This window comes from Diprion similis, chromosome 3, assembly GCF_021155765.1.
Source record: "Diprion similis isolate iyDipSimi1 chromosome 3, iyDipSimi1.1, whole genome shotgun sequence".
Taxonomy (NCBI): domain Eukaryota; kingdom Metazoa; phylum Arthropoda; class Insecta; order Hymenoptera; family Diprionidae; genus Diprion; species Diprion similis.
In genome coordinates this window covers 9,328,003-9,341,623 of record NC_060107.1, presented here as the reverse complement: position 1 = coordinate 9,341,623, position 13,621 = coordinate 9,328,003, and the positions used below count along the sequence as shown (strand labels likewise).

The following is a 13,621-nucleotide window of genomic DNA, read 5'->3' as shown; positions in this document are numbered from 1 at the left end:
AATCGATACAGGATACTGTTTTTTAATTCTACGGTAGAAAAAAGAAAAGATAAATGTGGCAGGAAAGGAAAAAAAAAATGTCTGTCTCTGCCGAAATTTTCCCAAATCGCATAATTAATTCTAAATCTCCATAAACGAAAATTTATAAATTATACATATAGTGTGGAAATTACAGTCCAAAGAAGACTCATCCACTTTTATTCTTGCTTTTTTGTCGTAGTTGAGACATCCGAACAATGAAAACACGGTTCGAAAAATTGGTTTTTTCTCGTCTGCAGCCGTTGAATGAATATCAAAAAATGAGGGTCAGGCTAGCACGACACGTTTGGTGAATACATGGGGCCACATTTCGGGGAAAATAAAAACGAACGAGCAGAAAAACTCGTCCGCAATTTACAAACTGTCCGCGCTGAAGCCTCTCTGTTACAGAGCTGTGATTTTCTGCTTTGCTACGGATGTTCTCGTCAGTCAGAAATTTCGAAGCTAATCTTATCTCGAGTTCCACATGAAAATCGTCAAATTTCCGCCACTTTTTTCCCTCCGTTCGTAGGTCACAAGGGCTAACAGCCAGCCTACCGTGCCGGCAAAAACCGACACAAAGCCTCCTCAGCCTGTCCAAGTGGCTAATAGCTGACACGACTTGAAACTCCTTTGATCGAGCATACATGGGGCCGTTACATTTGATACGTTAAAAAGCTCGAGCTCCTAATTGCTACCAGTAGAACAGTTCGACCCTCAGCGAGACTCCAGTTTACGCCTAATTGCTTGTGAATTTGTAATTGATTCGTTGTACACCTCTGACTCTCCGTATTTTATATCCATGACGTGTGTCGGGTAGGTTTTTGAAAGAGAACACATGGCACGCAAATTATAATACGATTGTGCAAACGAAAGCCCTGAACTTTGTCGCGAATTCGAAATAAAAAAATTACGGCCTGATGCAGTGTAGAAATTATTTATTTCAATGATAATTTTTAAATTTACAATACGAAATTACATTTTTTTTATGTTATGCGTAAATGTTATTTTTAAGGATTGATTTTTATAACGGAGTGTAAAAAAAGCACTTTTTAGTACTAGGACGTAAGCATAGTGATATTTATTCATCGATACGTGATCAAAGTCGGTGCTAGTGGCGTCAGCCAATAATAACGATGATAAATGATCAATAATGAATACCGATAAACCGAGAATTTCTAATCGATACGATGATCATTGCAGTCGGTAATCCCAGTCGGTAACTCTGACGTAAAATCTATCAAGTTTCAACTAAACTTTATCTCTCTTCCGTTAAAAAGAATAACCATTAAAAAAAAAACCATACTTGGAAAATCATAATTCGAATTCTTTATTATTTCGAGATACGTTATAGACACTAGATTTTGAAATACACGTAATTTTAGGAAAATATTTTTGTAAGGAAGAATAGAACAACCTTAGGACGAAACATGAAAACCTGTTACTTCAAACGACAGTCTGAATCCTTCTCTCCCGCAGAAAAAGAACCCTCTTGACCATTTACGAAGAAGAATGTGCGCAGAAATTGCTAGTGGAAGATTTTAAGGTGCAGGGTGGGTGTAGAGGAAAAAAATAAGGATCTCATTGGAGGACACAATTGACCCAACAGGCTGCTCGCCACTCGCGTGTAGCTGCAGCTAGCGATTACCTCGAGGTACAATGGATTAGGTAAGAAACTGGCATCTCAAGAGTTGCAATTAGCGTTACACAGCGAGTGAAGAACTCGATTGATCGCAGACTAACGTGCCCAGTTCGTGCAGGTGAAATGGAAGGATTTTCTAACCGGGTCTCCTCGTGGGTGTTGGGAAAATGGACGTCCTGAACTCTGGCCATCAATCAAACCCATGAATATCGCAGTCCAATTTCCATATCGTCTATAAATAGCTTGAAGACGTGAATAAAATTTTGGACAACAAAATAGGCCGATTTTTTGGCGAACGCCTTGCGTAAACAGATCATCCCTGTCACTGGCTTCCGGATTACTCGACATAACAGCGAACATGATGATGATTGACGATCGAGCAACTATTAAAAATTTCTTTTTGGCTTTTCAAGCAATGGAGTAATTTCTTACAAATTGGACTAAGTAGATTCATTTGCATCCACCGAGTAATCTTGAACTTCACGTTCTTAAATAAAAAACGTTTCGACCAACATCAATCAGTAATCAATATCCTATCCGTAACCTTCAGGTGTTATCACTTTAGGCGAAAAGACACCATGTCATTGTCGATAACGGACTTGATACACAATACACAAGCCATTTCAAGCGAGTATAATTGCTAGTGAAACTCATCACGCTGATATCTTACCTCACAGCAGTCACGAATCCACCGCTTCGAATCTCGTAGAAGAAGAGCAGAAGATTATTGGGTCGAAGTTCACTAGACCGGATCGAACGTTTTCTTCCACTTGACACAACGCGCACTTCCACACTCAAGTCCTTTCCCATTAGGGATTCGAATTTGTTCACCCCACCGACGGAGGCGGAATCGTTCTCTTCAATATTAGCAAGTGTGGTATAATATTACCCTGATCCGGATATGGTTTCGCTTTACGTCACATGAATCCACGAAGCCCGGAGCAATTGGACTCACTTCACCTCGATTATACCCCATTACAGGATCAACAGCGGAGATTTCAAGGAGCCAATTAGCCCCACGTTGCCACGACGAGCTTTGTAACTTTCTTTGAGGATTATACACAGCGACTCGGTTTTCCGGCCGGAGGATCGATAACGATTTCGTTCGTTCTAACGATCTCGGTTGACTTGCATGCGCAATTAGCACAATTTCTTTTTGTTTTTTTTTACTCTATCGATGGTTAACCGTCCCGGATTTGCTTACACGGGTGATTGAAATTGGTGGTAGTTCCATCACCGCAAACCATCGTCGTCGTCGTCGTCGATTGACGTTCGGTCGAACTCTGAATAGCGCAATTGTGCGTCAGAGGCCTCTGAAGCAAATTGTAAACACGTAATAAGGTTCGAACGACCCCGACGCGACGTTCGTAACTTCGGAACAATACTGAGCCGGATTACAGCTCGGATCGAACAGTTCAACAGGCCTGACTTATTTCTGAATGAAATTTGAGTTACCCCGTAAGTGCGATGAGGTCGCCACATGCCAAATGTTTACGAACTAACTAATTCGCGCAGTTAGATTCGTATTTGTACCCCAAAACTCCAAACTTCATCCACCATTCAAAAAAGTTTAACAGTTCCGTTTGACTGTATAACATCGCAAAGGGGTTAGTAATATTCAATTTCGAATTTCGTGTCCGGCTTTATAGAACGCAAGCTCCACGGTATTAACTGTATTTCAATTATCGTGAACGCGGTTAATCAATTACGCTCGTTTCCAGAGAGAAAAAAAAGATTAGAAAAAGAAGTGAAACGAGAAAGAAAAAAAAATAATAATAATTTACCAACACGGCGTTGTAGGTAGAAAAAATAAAAAACATCATACATGTATAATTTATAAGAAGAGATTTTTACAAAACTTTATTACAAGAATGTACATTGGTGTGTGTTTGTGTTTCACGTGTTAGTGCGTCGGTGTGCTTGCAAAGTTTGAAATTAAACCTCGCATAGATTACCGAGTAGATGTGCGTGTGCAAAAAAAAGAAAGGGAAAGAAAAAGGATAATCAGAATGAAACAAACAATAAAAAATAACTGCCTTAATTGATACGTAAGAAAAAGTTTCGACGAATACTAAACGGGAAAAAAAGGAATAAATTTTCCATTTCTTTGAACATACAAAGTAATCACAGCTATTTTGCTCTTGTTCTTTTTTTCTTTCTTCTTCTTCTTCTTTCTTCTTTTTGCTGAGGAGGCGTCGTTTGGATGATTGAATTCCTCTCGGTTGTACTCTTACCGATCGATAATACATAATTACACATCAAACTCGATGATTATCGATGGAATTTTCTCACTGGATGTTTACCACCAGCCTGTAATGTATTCGTAATTATTAATGAATATGTAGATGAGAATTTCTACGCCGTGCTACTGCATAAGATACAAGAAACCTGAGCACCACTCAAGAGGCGCTGCTGACCAAACTCTAACCCTGTGCGTGACAAGGCTCGAAAATCGAGACGACAAACTCCCCCGTTTATCACGCAACGTAATTAAACATCGAACCAAAATTAGTAGAATTTTTTATTCCCCTCTCACTCTTCACCTCATCTACTTCCCTCAATGCATCCCTCCGAGTATCCAAATCTTTCGTCAATACCAATCAGCCTCTCTATTCATACGCGAGCTACGAGTTTAATCTTTAACCCTCTCAAAAACACCCCACAATTAACCCCCTTGACACTTACCACCACCGCCTCCGCTCTTCCAGCCACCACCGCCGCTTGACCATCCACTTCCACCTCCGCTTGACCAGCCACCACCACCTCCAGACTTCCAGCCACCACCTCCACCGCTGGGCCAGCCACCCCCGCCTCCTGAACTCCAGCCGCTACTGGGCCAGCCGCTTCCACCACCGCTGGACCAGCCACCACCTCCTGACTTCCAGCCACCGCCTCCACCGCCTGAACTCCAGCCGCCACTGGGAGCGCTGACGGTTATGATCTTGATGATCTTCTTTCCACCGCCGCCGCCTGACCAGCCTCCACCACCGCCGGACCAGCCACCGCCTCCACCGGACCAGCCACCACCTCCACCCCCGCCGTAGTTCCAGCCACCACCGCCGCCGCCGCTTGACCAGCCGCTACTTATGTGTCCTCCTGGTGGATAAAACCGATCGTGAAATTAGTTTGAGGAATGTTTTTGAAAGGAAAGTGACGAAGGGAAATGGAATGTGGATTTTTATTACCGTAAACACTGCTGGCTGCAGCCAAAACCAGGGCAACAACGAACAACTGTAACAGAGAGGCAGAGAGGTTGATTAATTCTCTGGCTTAGGATGATCCTTGTTAACGTCGTATTCGGAGTCTTGTAGAGAATAATGAACAATGAAAGTATACAAGTGAGGATCGGTACTGTCAGGTAAAAACGATTTAACAGCGTTGAATCAAACTCGACTGGTTTCTTCTTTCAAGAGAAAGAAAGACGCGTTAAATTCTTACAGTCAACGACCGCAAATCATCCTCCAACAAACACGTTTCACGATATAATCTTTGGTGGTTGTGTTCACGGGTGACAGTTTGAATGCCGACTACGTACCTTCATGTTGAAGTGTGATGCTCCTTGTTGGGAGACGAACTCTTTTATACCTTGGTTCTGAGGTCGGTCCCCGCCCTGGAAACGGCGGAGGTATCCCCCCTAAGAAGAACGAAAACTCCCTACCCCGACAGTTCGAAATCCCTCCACCTTTTCACGCGCGGTCTTGTAACCTCGCCGGTGAGACGAAACGCGATGATGATCACCGAGTTGCGCACCACGTACACTCACACACTTGAATACAACTGTTTTGCAGCTCGGCGGGGAACAACCTTTCACCAGAAAGGCCAGCGCGATTTACTTTCGAGGTTTGAATCCAGCCGAGGCTTGACCAACAACTCATGGGAAGCTCAGAGCCAATTCCAACGTTATACGCACTGGGCGTCTCTCGCCTTGCGATTCCGCAATTTTGCTTCCAAGGTAAATTCGTTCAGCCTATCATCTTTCGCCTACCATTCATCACTCCTCGATCCATCTAGCACGGAGACTTTCAGGGGTCACCGAGGTATCATGGTCAATCGCTATTCGACGTTCTTTGGATGTCGGAGTTCAAGCGGACCTTCGAAGCCCAAATACGAATCCAATATTGTATAAAATAAAGAAACACTTGTACGGTTCGATGTAAACAATTTCCCTTCGGGATGTTCTCATATTCATTTATGCAGATCGATTTTCTGACCGACGTCTCATGTTAGTCCAAGAGGCAGGATGGGTCCACTGCTTTATATTCCGACTTAATATTAACATTTTCCAATTTTCTTAGAAATTGTATGCACACGTTGCGGAATTCACCGGTGTGACAAACGAGCTAGCATTGATCGTGGCCGGCATGAAATTTCTAAACTCGAAGTCGATGATCGAGTGACGCAATCGAAACACCATTCGTGACTAAACAGCGTGTATACGATGATCGAAGTCAAATCATTCGAGCTTTTCCTTATCGATTCGGTTCAAATATGCCAACAATTAATACCTATCATCGACTAATTTCGGGGGTTTGCCTAATTCGGATCACACGGCCAAGTAATTTTCGAGGGTACCACAAAGCTGGGTCAACCCCTACCACCAGAGTAATATTTCAGCCTTCTCCAACGTTGCCCGAAAATTTAAGTTCAATTACACACTGCTTACGGATCGCGTGCAGAAGACTTCTCTGCCACATGAATTTTTCTTGGTTCCTTTATTCGAAGAAATAGAGACGGCAAGAGCTAGCGTGTTGGATGAGGGTTAATCCAAGGAAAAGCAGTATTCTGCACATGGCAGGTGTGAGAATCTTATCTCCCGGAAACGGAAGTCGGTAACTTGGTTTCTTGGTTGTTACAGCTCCGGCTGCAGTGCATCCTTAGTGGCACATTTATGCAACCGTCACACTTTTCTGACGGTGTTTCCAAGCAGGCAAACACTAGAGTAATAAACCATCGAACGCTCATTTGACGTCGAGTTCTCACATGACTGTTCGAAAATATCTATTTCTTGTTACGAAGACTTTTTCCCTGGATCAGAAGGGAAGATCGATGACCTGTTCAGACCATTTGAGAATATTTTACACTTTGGAATTAGAAGTTGTGAAATCTAGTTACCACACACGGTTGTGTCTAGAAACTCTGCATTCCCAAGGCACATGGCAGGCCTTCGGTCGTCGCTATTTTCCCTGCACATCAATCGTTTCTACTCTTCGATTGTCCCTCGTTAAAGTAAGAAAACTTGTCACGGTCCGAATATATAACGTAATATACGCACACGCCAAGTGTTATGTAGCAGAGCATCGAGCATGTTGGTGAAAGGAAAAGTCTAACTCGTGTTTCAACTACACCCTCACTCATCGTCAAGACGTTTTTCGTTAAATCGACGTTCATTAAATCGAATTTCGACGTTAAATTGCAAGAAACTACCATCGTAATGTAAGAACGAGTGCAAGTTCGCCTTTCGATTACACCTGCTGGTTTCAGGTCTCGTTATTTCCCACGAAATGAATAGTATAATGCACGCAGTTCAGTTGTATAATATAATCAGAAATTAAGTCCGCTCGTCCCATTCAGTGTGTGTTATATTATATGCCTAACAAGCTACTAAAATTCCAGTTCATTCGTTCACTTTTCCAAGAGTTAATGATTACCCAAGCCGGTTTCATCCTGTAACGAAACATCGATGTTAAGGCATCGGATGCATCCTGTTACATGCACCTAATTTTCTTTCGCAAGAATTTTTCATCGTAACGCCTTCTGCGTGCTTCAGTTTCACATCGCGAATGTCAATCTGCATGAGGAACGTTTAAATATAGCCTGGACAAAAGATTCGACAGACTTCTTTGACCACGATCATAACACCGTTTAATTCTCGGCTGCAGCTCATACAATACTAAGTAAAGCTGCCGTGATTCGAACGAGAGGAAATCTTCGCGATCACATTTTGCCGAACAATTGATCTGGTCCCTTCACCGGTCGACCGGTCCACTTTCATTTCTTTGGAACCGAATCAAGTATCATTTTTTTCTTCCTTCGTGTGAAGCGTACGGTTGAGACTGCAGTGAAACTGCATTTTCTTCTTCCTTTTAATGAGAAGGTAATAAAATCGATGAACCCGTGAGAAAATTCAGGTCAGAGAGGCAGAGAGGGTGGGTTTTTGATGCTGTGCAGACGGTGCTCTGCAAGAATCGAGCAGGAATTTATTATATAACAAACTTGCTGTTCATAAATTCACCTTGATAATCGCTAAGGTGAATGTGGATGAGGTAAGATTCGTCGGATCTTCTTGTTCCATGTCGATAATTCTATCCGGGATTACTCAAGGACGATTTGCCCCATTTGTTGGTCCGTTAACAAGACGTTGAAGTGATGACAAAAAATCCTTTTACTCATCGCGCTAGAATCATCATCATGGCACATACGTGCTCGGATGATGTGAATTGATGAACCACATTCCCCTGACAATTCATGCGTCCTTGGTACCCGGTGCTCACCGTTAAACCATTTGCCGTCGTTTACAGGTACGAAACATCAAACATGCTGTGCCAAGCTGTTGCACTGAACGGAAAGTAGTAATTACGTCGAGTAGGCCACTCGCCGCAAAACGCTCAAGTGTGGGTCGCAGAAGTTGTAGGAAAAACCAACGTACTCAATGGTTTTTCAGACCCTTTTGAAGTCTGCTTCATCAGAGAGGATTGAACCGGACTTTTGAAACGTTATCCGGCTATGAGATCGCGGTTGGATGTTGATGAGCGTCGAGTGGAAAAAAAAAACATCAAAAACAGACGTTAAGAGTGCTTAGAATCGAGGAAGAAGGCGTTTAGGATGTCAAAAATGAAACGGACTTCCGGAACACCTTCTTTTTGCTCGCAATATATTTTGCGAGACAAAAACTGACTCCCTGAACTTGAAATCTCGGTTAAAATTAGAAATATCCTAGTATTTTGAGAAAGCAATCGATACATTAGATATTCAACTATCGATATTGAAAAATGCGATGTTATTAACCGAAGCACAATTACTGCAGGAACATACGGCAGACAATCCTTGACAAACGTTCACGAAGCTATCGCGATATACACGCTATAAAGCGTTGGCATATTTTGCTATTTTACAACCAATACTCGTAAAGGTTTATGGCAAGTGTGTAATGCTTATTAGATGATGATCGAGCTCAAGTTCCCATACGTCCATTACACGTGTACCTACGTAAGTAACGAAACGTTGCAAGAGATAGTCGAACCACGGATAGATGCAGCCGTGAGTTAATCCGACCGCGTAATCTAGCCACACCTGCATCCTGTGCTAATTGCTAATTAGTTGGGATGAAACATGGCCTGAAATTGTGATACAATTCGTTGAAATTTGGCGAAAAAGGATTTCTCTTTTTCTCTGCTTTGGTGTTGTGTCTGAATTCGTCAAATAATAAAACACTGGAATGCGAGTTGAAAAAATTTGCACTTGATCTTGGAAAAGTTTATTTATACTCGATACATTTTTAGCAACTACGAATGCTGTAGGACTTTCTTCGGTTCAATCAAGAGTGTCACGATCTCTTGACCCATATAACGTATAGTGCATTCACCATACACGATCCACCATTTTTTCGTAATTTTGCAATCTATGGGCTGGAGTAGCCCGAGTCACACAGTTTCTTTCCGAAGTGTTTCATAATTTTTTCTGAATCTGCACACAATGGATACCCCGCGAGAATCCTGCTTTTTCATGCACTTAGCTACGATCACAGCAGCTGAAGATTTTTTTTTTCCTATACTCGTGTCTTTTTTCACAACCTTTTGTTTATCTCGCTGCCAGGAAGCGAGCCTTTTTGCTTCTCGACCCGTCAGCCGGCTCTAGAACCTCGTAAACTGAACGCTAATTTGACATGCGATCATTTCGGTGAAAAGACTCGGATGTTACAGCGGAGAACAGTAAACCAGTAAATCGTTACCGACGGTTCCGATAATTTTCCAAATTGAGACAGACACTTTCTAATAATACCTCCAAGCAAGGATCAGAGGTGAGGTTCGAACAGCCTGTAATGCGCAATTATCGCTGTAGGTACACACTTAGAGTATGAATTTTTTTAAACTATAATCGAAGTTGATATGGTTTCCTGAAAATCGAACCTTACTATTCTTTAAGTCTGCGATATTTACGTTGAGCAATCGTTATACTGTAATCTAACGAAACGCGATGCGAAGTGTGGAATTTTCTCTCCAGCCAAGACAATCCCACGTTTCGAAATCGCGATTTGAAATTCGGTAGAAACCTGTGAGTTTCATACACAGGCGAAAAAGAGCTAACGAGAGTCTCGAAAATATTGTAATTCGCGTGTCCACCTCGCGGAACGATATGTTTTTTATTTTCTTTAACTTGATCCTTTTTTCAACACCTCCGGAGGTCGGCAGCGGGTGTTAAAAATTATGCAATAATTTACATCGGCAAGGAAGCTCGCGGTATAATTTATGAGCGTGTTGGTACCTACCTACCTTCTCTCACCACTCGGTTCAACTCGTCCACCGTTACTCTCCTGGGATTGTAACAGAATATTACATATTTATGCCCGGTAGATTATACGGATATGTGCCCGAAGCGTGGAGACTTTGCGAGTCAATTTGTCCGCGGAATACATTTTGGCCTTGCAGCGTGGCTCACTCGTATCCTGAAAAACTATCGAGCGATGATTTCCCGCGATCAGAGACTCGAGTTTTAATCTCATTTAGAGGTAAGCGCGAGGCTTGTAATCAGTAAATCTGGCGAAGATAATTACTGCAAAGACGTGGTTAAACGGGTTAGAGAAATGAAGAGGACTTTCAAATTATTCCGATTGTGAGACTGATTACCGAGCGAATTCGGGGGGCTCCAAACTCCAAGAGCGAGGAAGATGGGAATCAGAGAATCAGGGAGGAGACTTTTTTTACTGAGGAAAGAAAACCTCTCAAATGGATGACTTTTTTTCAATTTTATCACTGAATCGCGACGGTCGATTTTCATGCTTTTTTAATGCATTGAAATACATATTCGTCTGCCAATTATACGTACAGTAGCCAGCTGAGTACTCGAGACGGATCAAACGGACTCTCAACGGCCTTAGCGATGAAAGTAAAACTCGTGTTTTTGAAATGGTAATTCCCCTTATACTCGAGCGATCCTTATCGGCTGGTGGAATTTTTACTTTTAATTATAAGTCAGGTAAAATTCGTTCGGAAATTATCCGAGTCGTACCGAGTGTAAAACAATCTCGTCGCTTGATCCAGACGAAAAATCGGCTGACTGTTAACTGCTCGAAGAGTAGCCGACAAGTGCGATTGAGCGAGTGGCGCAACTTAAATTAGCCAACGTCTGAGTCAGTCAAGCGCAAAATAACGAGACCAGAGTTCAACTTACATTGTTACAGAGCCCGATAAACACCGCAAGACTTAATTACAACTTGTATTACATCCCTTCCCTTCATCTCGCTTAAGACCCTTTATTCACGCAGACATATAATTCGAGTATTGTTATGGGAATGAATTCCTTTCATTTTGGTATCTTGAAAGCGTCTAATTTCTGGCTATAGAATTCAAAATAACTCGAGTTGGGTAAAGTTTAGAAAAATTAAACAACATCGATGCTATACAATGGAAATTACTCTGATGAAATTCAAATTGTTTAAAGTAAGATGTGAATAATTTCGGTAAAGATTTTCTGAATGATTTGAAATGATCGAGAAGGATCAAATTGTTGATTTCGTAACTTATGTTGTACGAATTTGCTGAGAACTATTTTTATTAAATAAGTAAGAATATAATATTTGATTTATGTTAATCATCATTAGTGCAAATAAAATTAGTCCATATTTTTTAACAGGTTTTGCTCTTCTCCAATTCGTTTATTTAGACGATTCTTGGTGCAGATTATTCAGCTTTGATTGAGAAAAGAGTTGTAATAACTTGAAGAATTAACTTCGGAGGACTTGATATGATTTCATTGAAGAACAATGTAAGTGACTGAGAATTACGCAATCGTTTTGAAAAAGTTTCGTGTCGCGTTACTGCCGATTTCAGAGAAACCTCACATCGTAGAACTTGAATATCTCATATCTGCGAGGGAAATGACGAAGGCGGCATGTTTGCCTGTCTGAGGATTCCGCAGCAATATAAGCAATCAGTTCGAGATACTCGAAATATCAACACACAGCGACCCTCTATTTGCGACTCGGGCGGAGTATTTGAAAAATGACACGTTTGGGAATCAATCGATTCTGACGCGAATCTCGGCGCCCGTCATCCGTGGAATGGCGGACGATTCTCACGGCGTCCCGACGCCTCCGTCTCTCACCCCATTTGTCCCTCAACATCCATCGCAGTCCGCGGGGATCCCTTAAGGCTTAAGAAACTTCATCCCCTTTGCCCGAAATGGGTTTCTATTCGATTTCGCCTCCATTTCGTCCCTAACATTGTGTATCCTTTGCCATATCTCTTCGTCAAGACTTTTAGACTCCCGATATTACATAATCCGTCGACCTTATTCCCCGGGAAGACTGCAAGGGCATGAGAAACGAGCGAAATAATTCGCGATAAAAATACGGAGAGCAAATTCTTACGGGATTATCGTTCCAATTTACCAAGGAGCTTTTCACTCGAATAATCATGGCTTCGATATCATTCGACATGATTTCGTAAACTCTGAAATCACCCTGAAATCAGTAACATTAAAATAAAATTCTGCATTACCAGTCATTGAAAGTAATCAAGATACTTTCTTCGTAGTCAGAAATTAAAGTAATCTAACTCAAAGGGATAAAATATAGTCATAAAATATTGCAATCACTTATTTCCCAGTGAAAAACTGCTAGAATATACTCTCTTCTCACTCCACAGTGGTTTTCAAAATTCTGTACACAGATGCGGATCCACCCTCAAATCCGGCCTTAAATTTTGCAATTCGTCTCTCTGGAAAAGCTAGACTAGGAAAAACGAGATAAAAAAAACGCGAATGCACGCAGACGCAATATCGCTCTGTGTGACCACTGACGCATGATCATGAACCGATTGAAGGGGCGAGAGAAGAGTTGAAGGGGAAGGATTCGGTGCGGCCACTTCTCTCTGGGTACTCGTTTCCACTCAAGCCTCGTTACAGTGATCATACTTTCATGACCCGCCATCCGTTCAGTCAACCCCAAATCAATATTAAAGCGAATACAGAGAGACGACTTGATGCGTGCGGCAGCGACATGAATATGCGGTGATTTATTTTTACCACAATTTCATATATCGAAGGATGAAAAGCGACTGGACCGAGTTTCCAGAGGCAAAGTTCCGCCCGTTGAAAACGGACACTTGTAACATCGCTGTACAAAAATGATCGTTTCCGGTCTATATCGCAGGCTTGTCGTAATTATTGAGCTACAGTATAAGTGGACGAATTCGGCGAAGATACATTTTACTCTAATTGCAAATTCACGTAATAATCTGCGTCGTAGTGATAAAAAAGTTTCTTGTGACTCTCACGGCTGATAATTTTTCAGTTATTTAAATAAATTGTTAAATAAAATTAAGCGAATTCCAACCGAATCCCCGGGGAAATTATTGTTCGATTTCGTTTTTTGTCACGTTACGGAATGCCAACAGTTTTCCCGAAGGAGAAAAGCTCCGCCGTCGGTGTTATTTAATCAAATGATGAGACGGATTAAATGGTTAGACCTCGGGATTTTATACCTTTTGGGGGGGGGGGGGGGGGGGGGGGGAATATCGCAACGAATCAATCCAATATTTTTACAACGAGATTTACACGCGTTTCCAGCCTTCAATTCCGACAAGTATATAATATAAACATTGGAAAAATAATTCCAATATCCGTCCCGTCGTCGTCGTGATGCAGTAAATAATTTCCGATACGATGTAATAATATGTTATGGATAATGTGAATAAACACAAGTCAGGGGAAATAACGTGTCTGTGAGTCAATCTGCAGCTGAAT

The 13,621-nt window shown here is 41.9% G+C and overlaps 1 protein-coding gene across 2 annotated transcripts; it reads right to left on the bottom strand.

Moving 5' to 3' along the window:
• Positions 1 to 3,488: 3,488 nt before the first annotated feature.
• Positions 3,489 to 5,299, bottom strand: LOC124416801 (loricrin-like). Of its 2 annotated transcripts, XM_046898137.1 has the most exons (5): positions 5,196 to 5,299; positions 4,846 to 4,891; positions 4,532 to 4,756; positions 4,346 to 4,471; positions 3,489 to 3,970 (listed from the first exon to the last, which is right to left on the bottom strand). In XM_046898137.1, the coding sequence occupies exons 1-5, from the start codon at positions 5,199 to 5,201 to the stop codon at positions 3,960 to 3,962; spliced, it is 414 nt and encodes a 137-aa protein (XP_046754093.1). In that variant the 5' UTR covers positions 5,202 to 5,299; the 3' UTR covers positions 3,489 to 3,959. The 2 variants fall into 2 exon arrangements, with proteins under 2 accessions (XP_046754093.1, XP_046754092.1); XM_046898136.1 differs by having other exon boundaries at positions 4,346 to 4,756; positions 5,196 to 5,216.
• Positions 5,300 to 13,621: the final 8,322 nt, after the last annotated feature.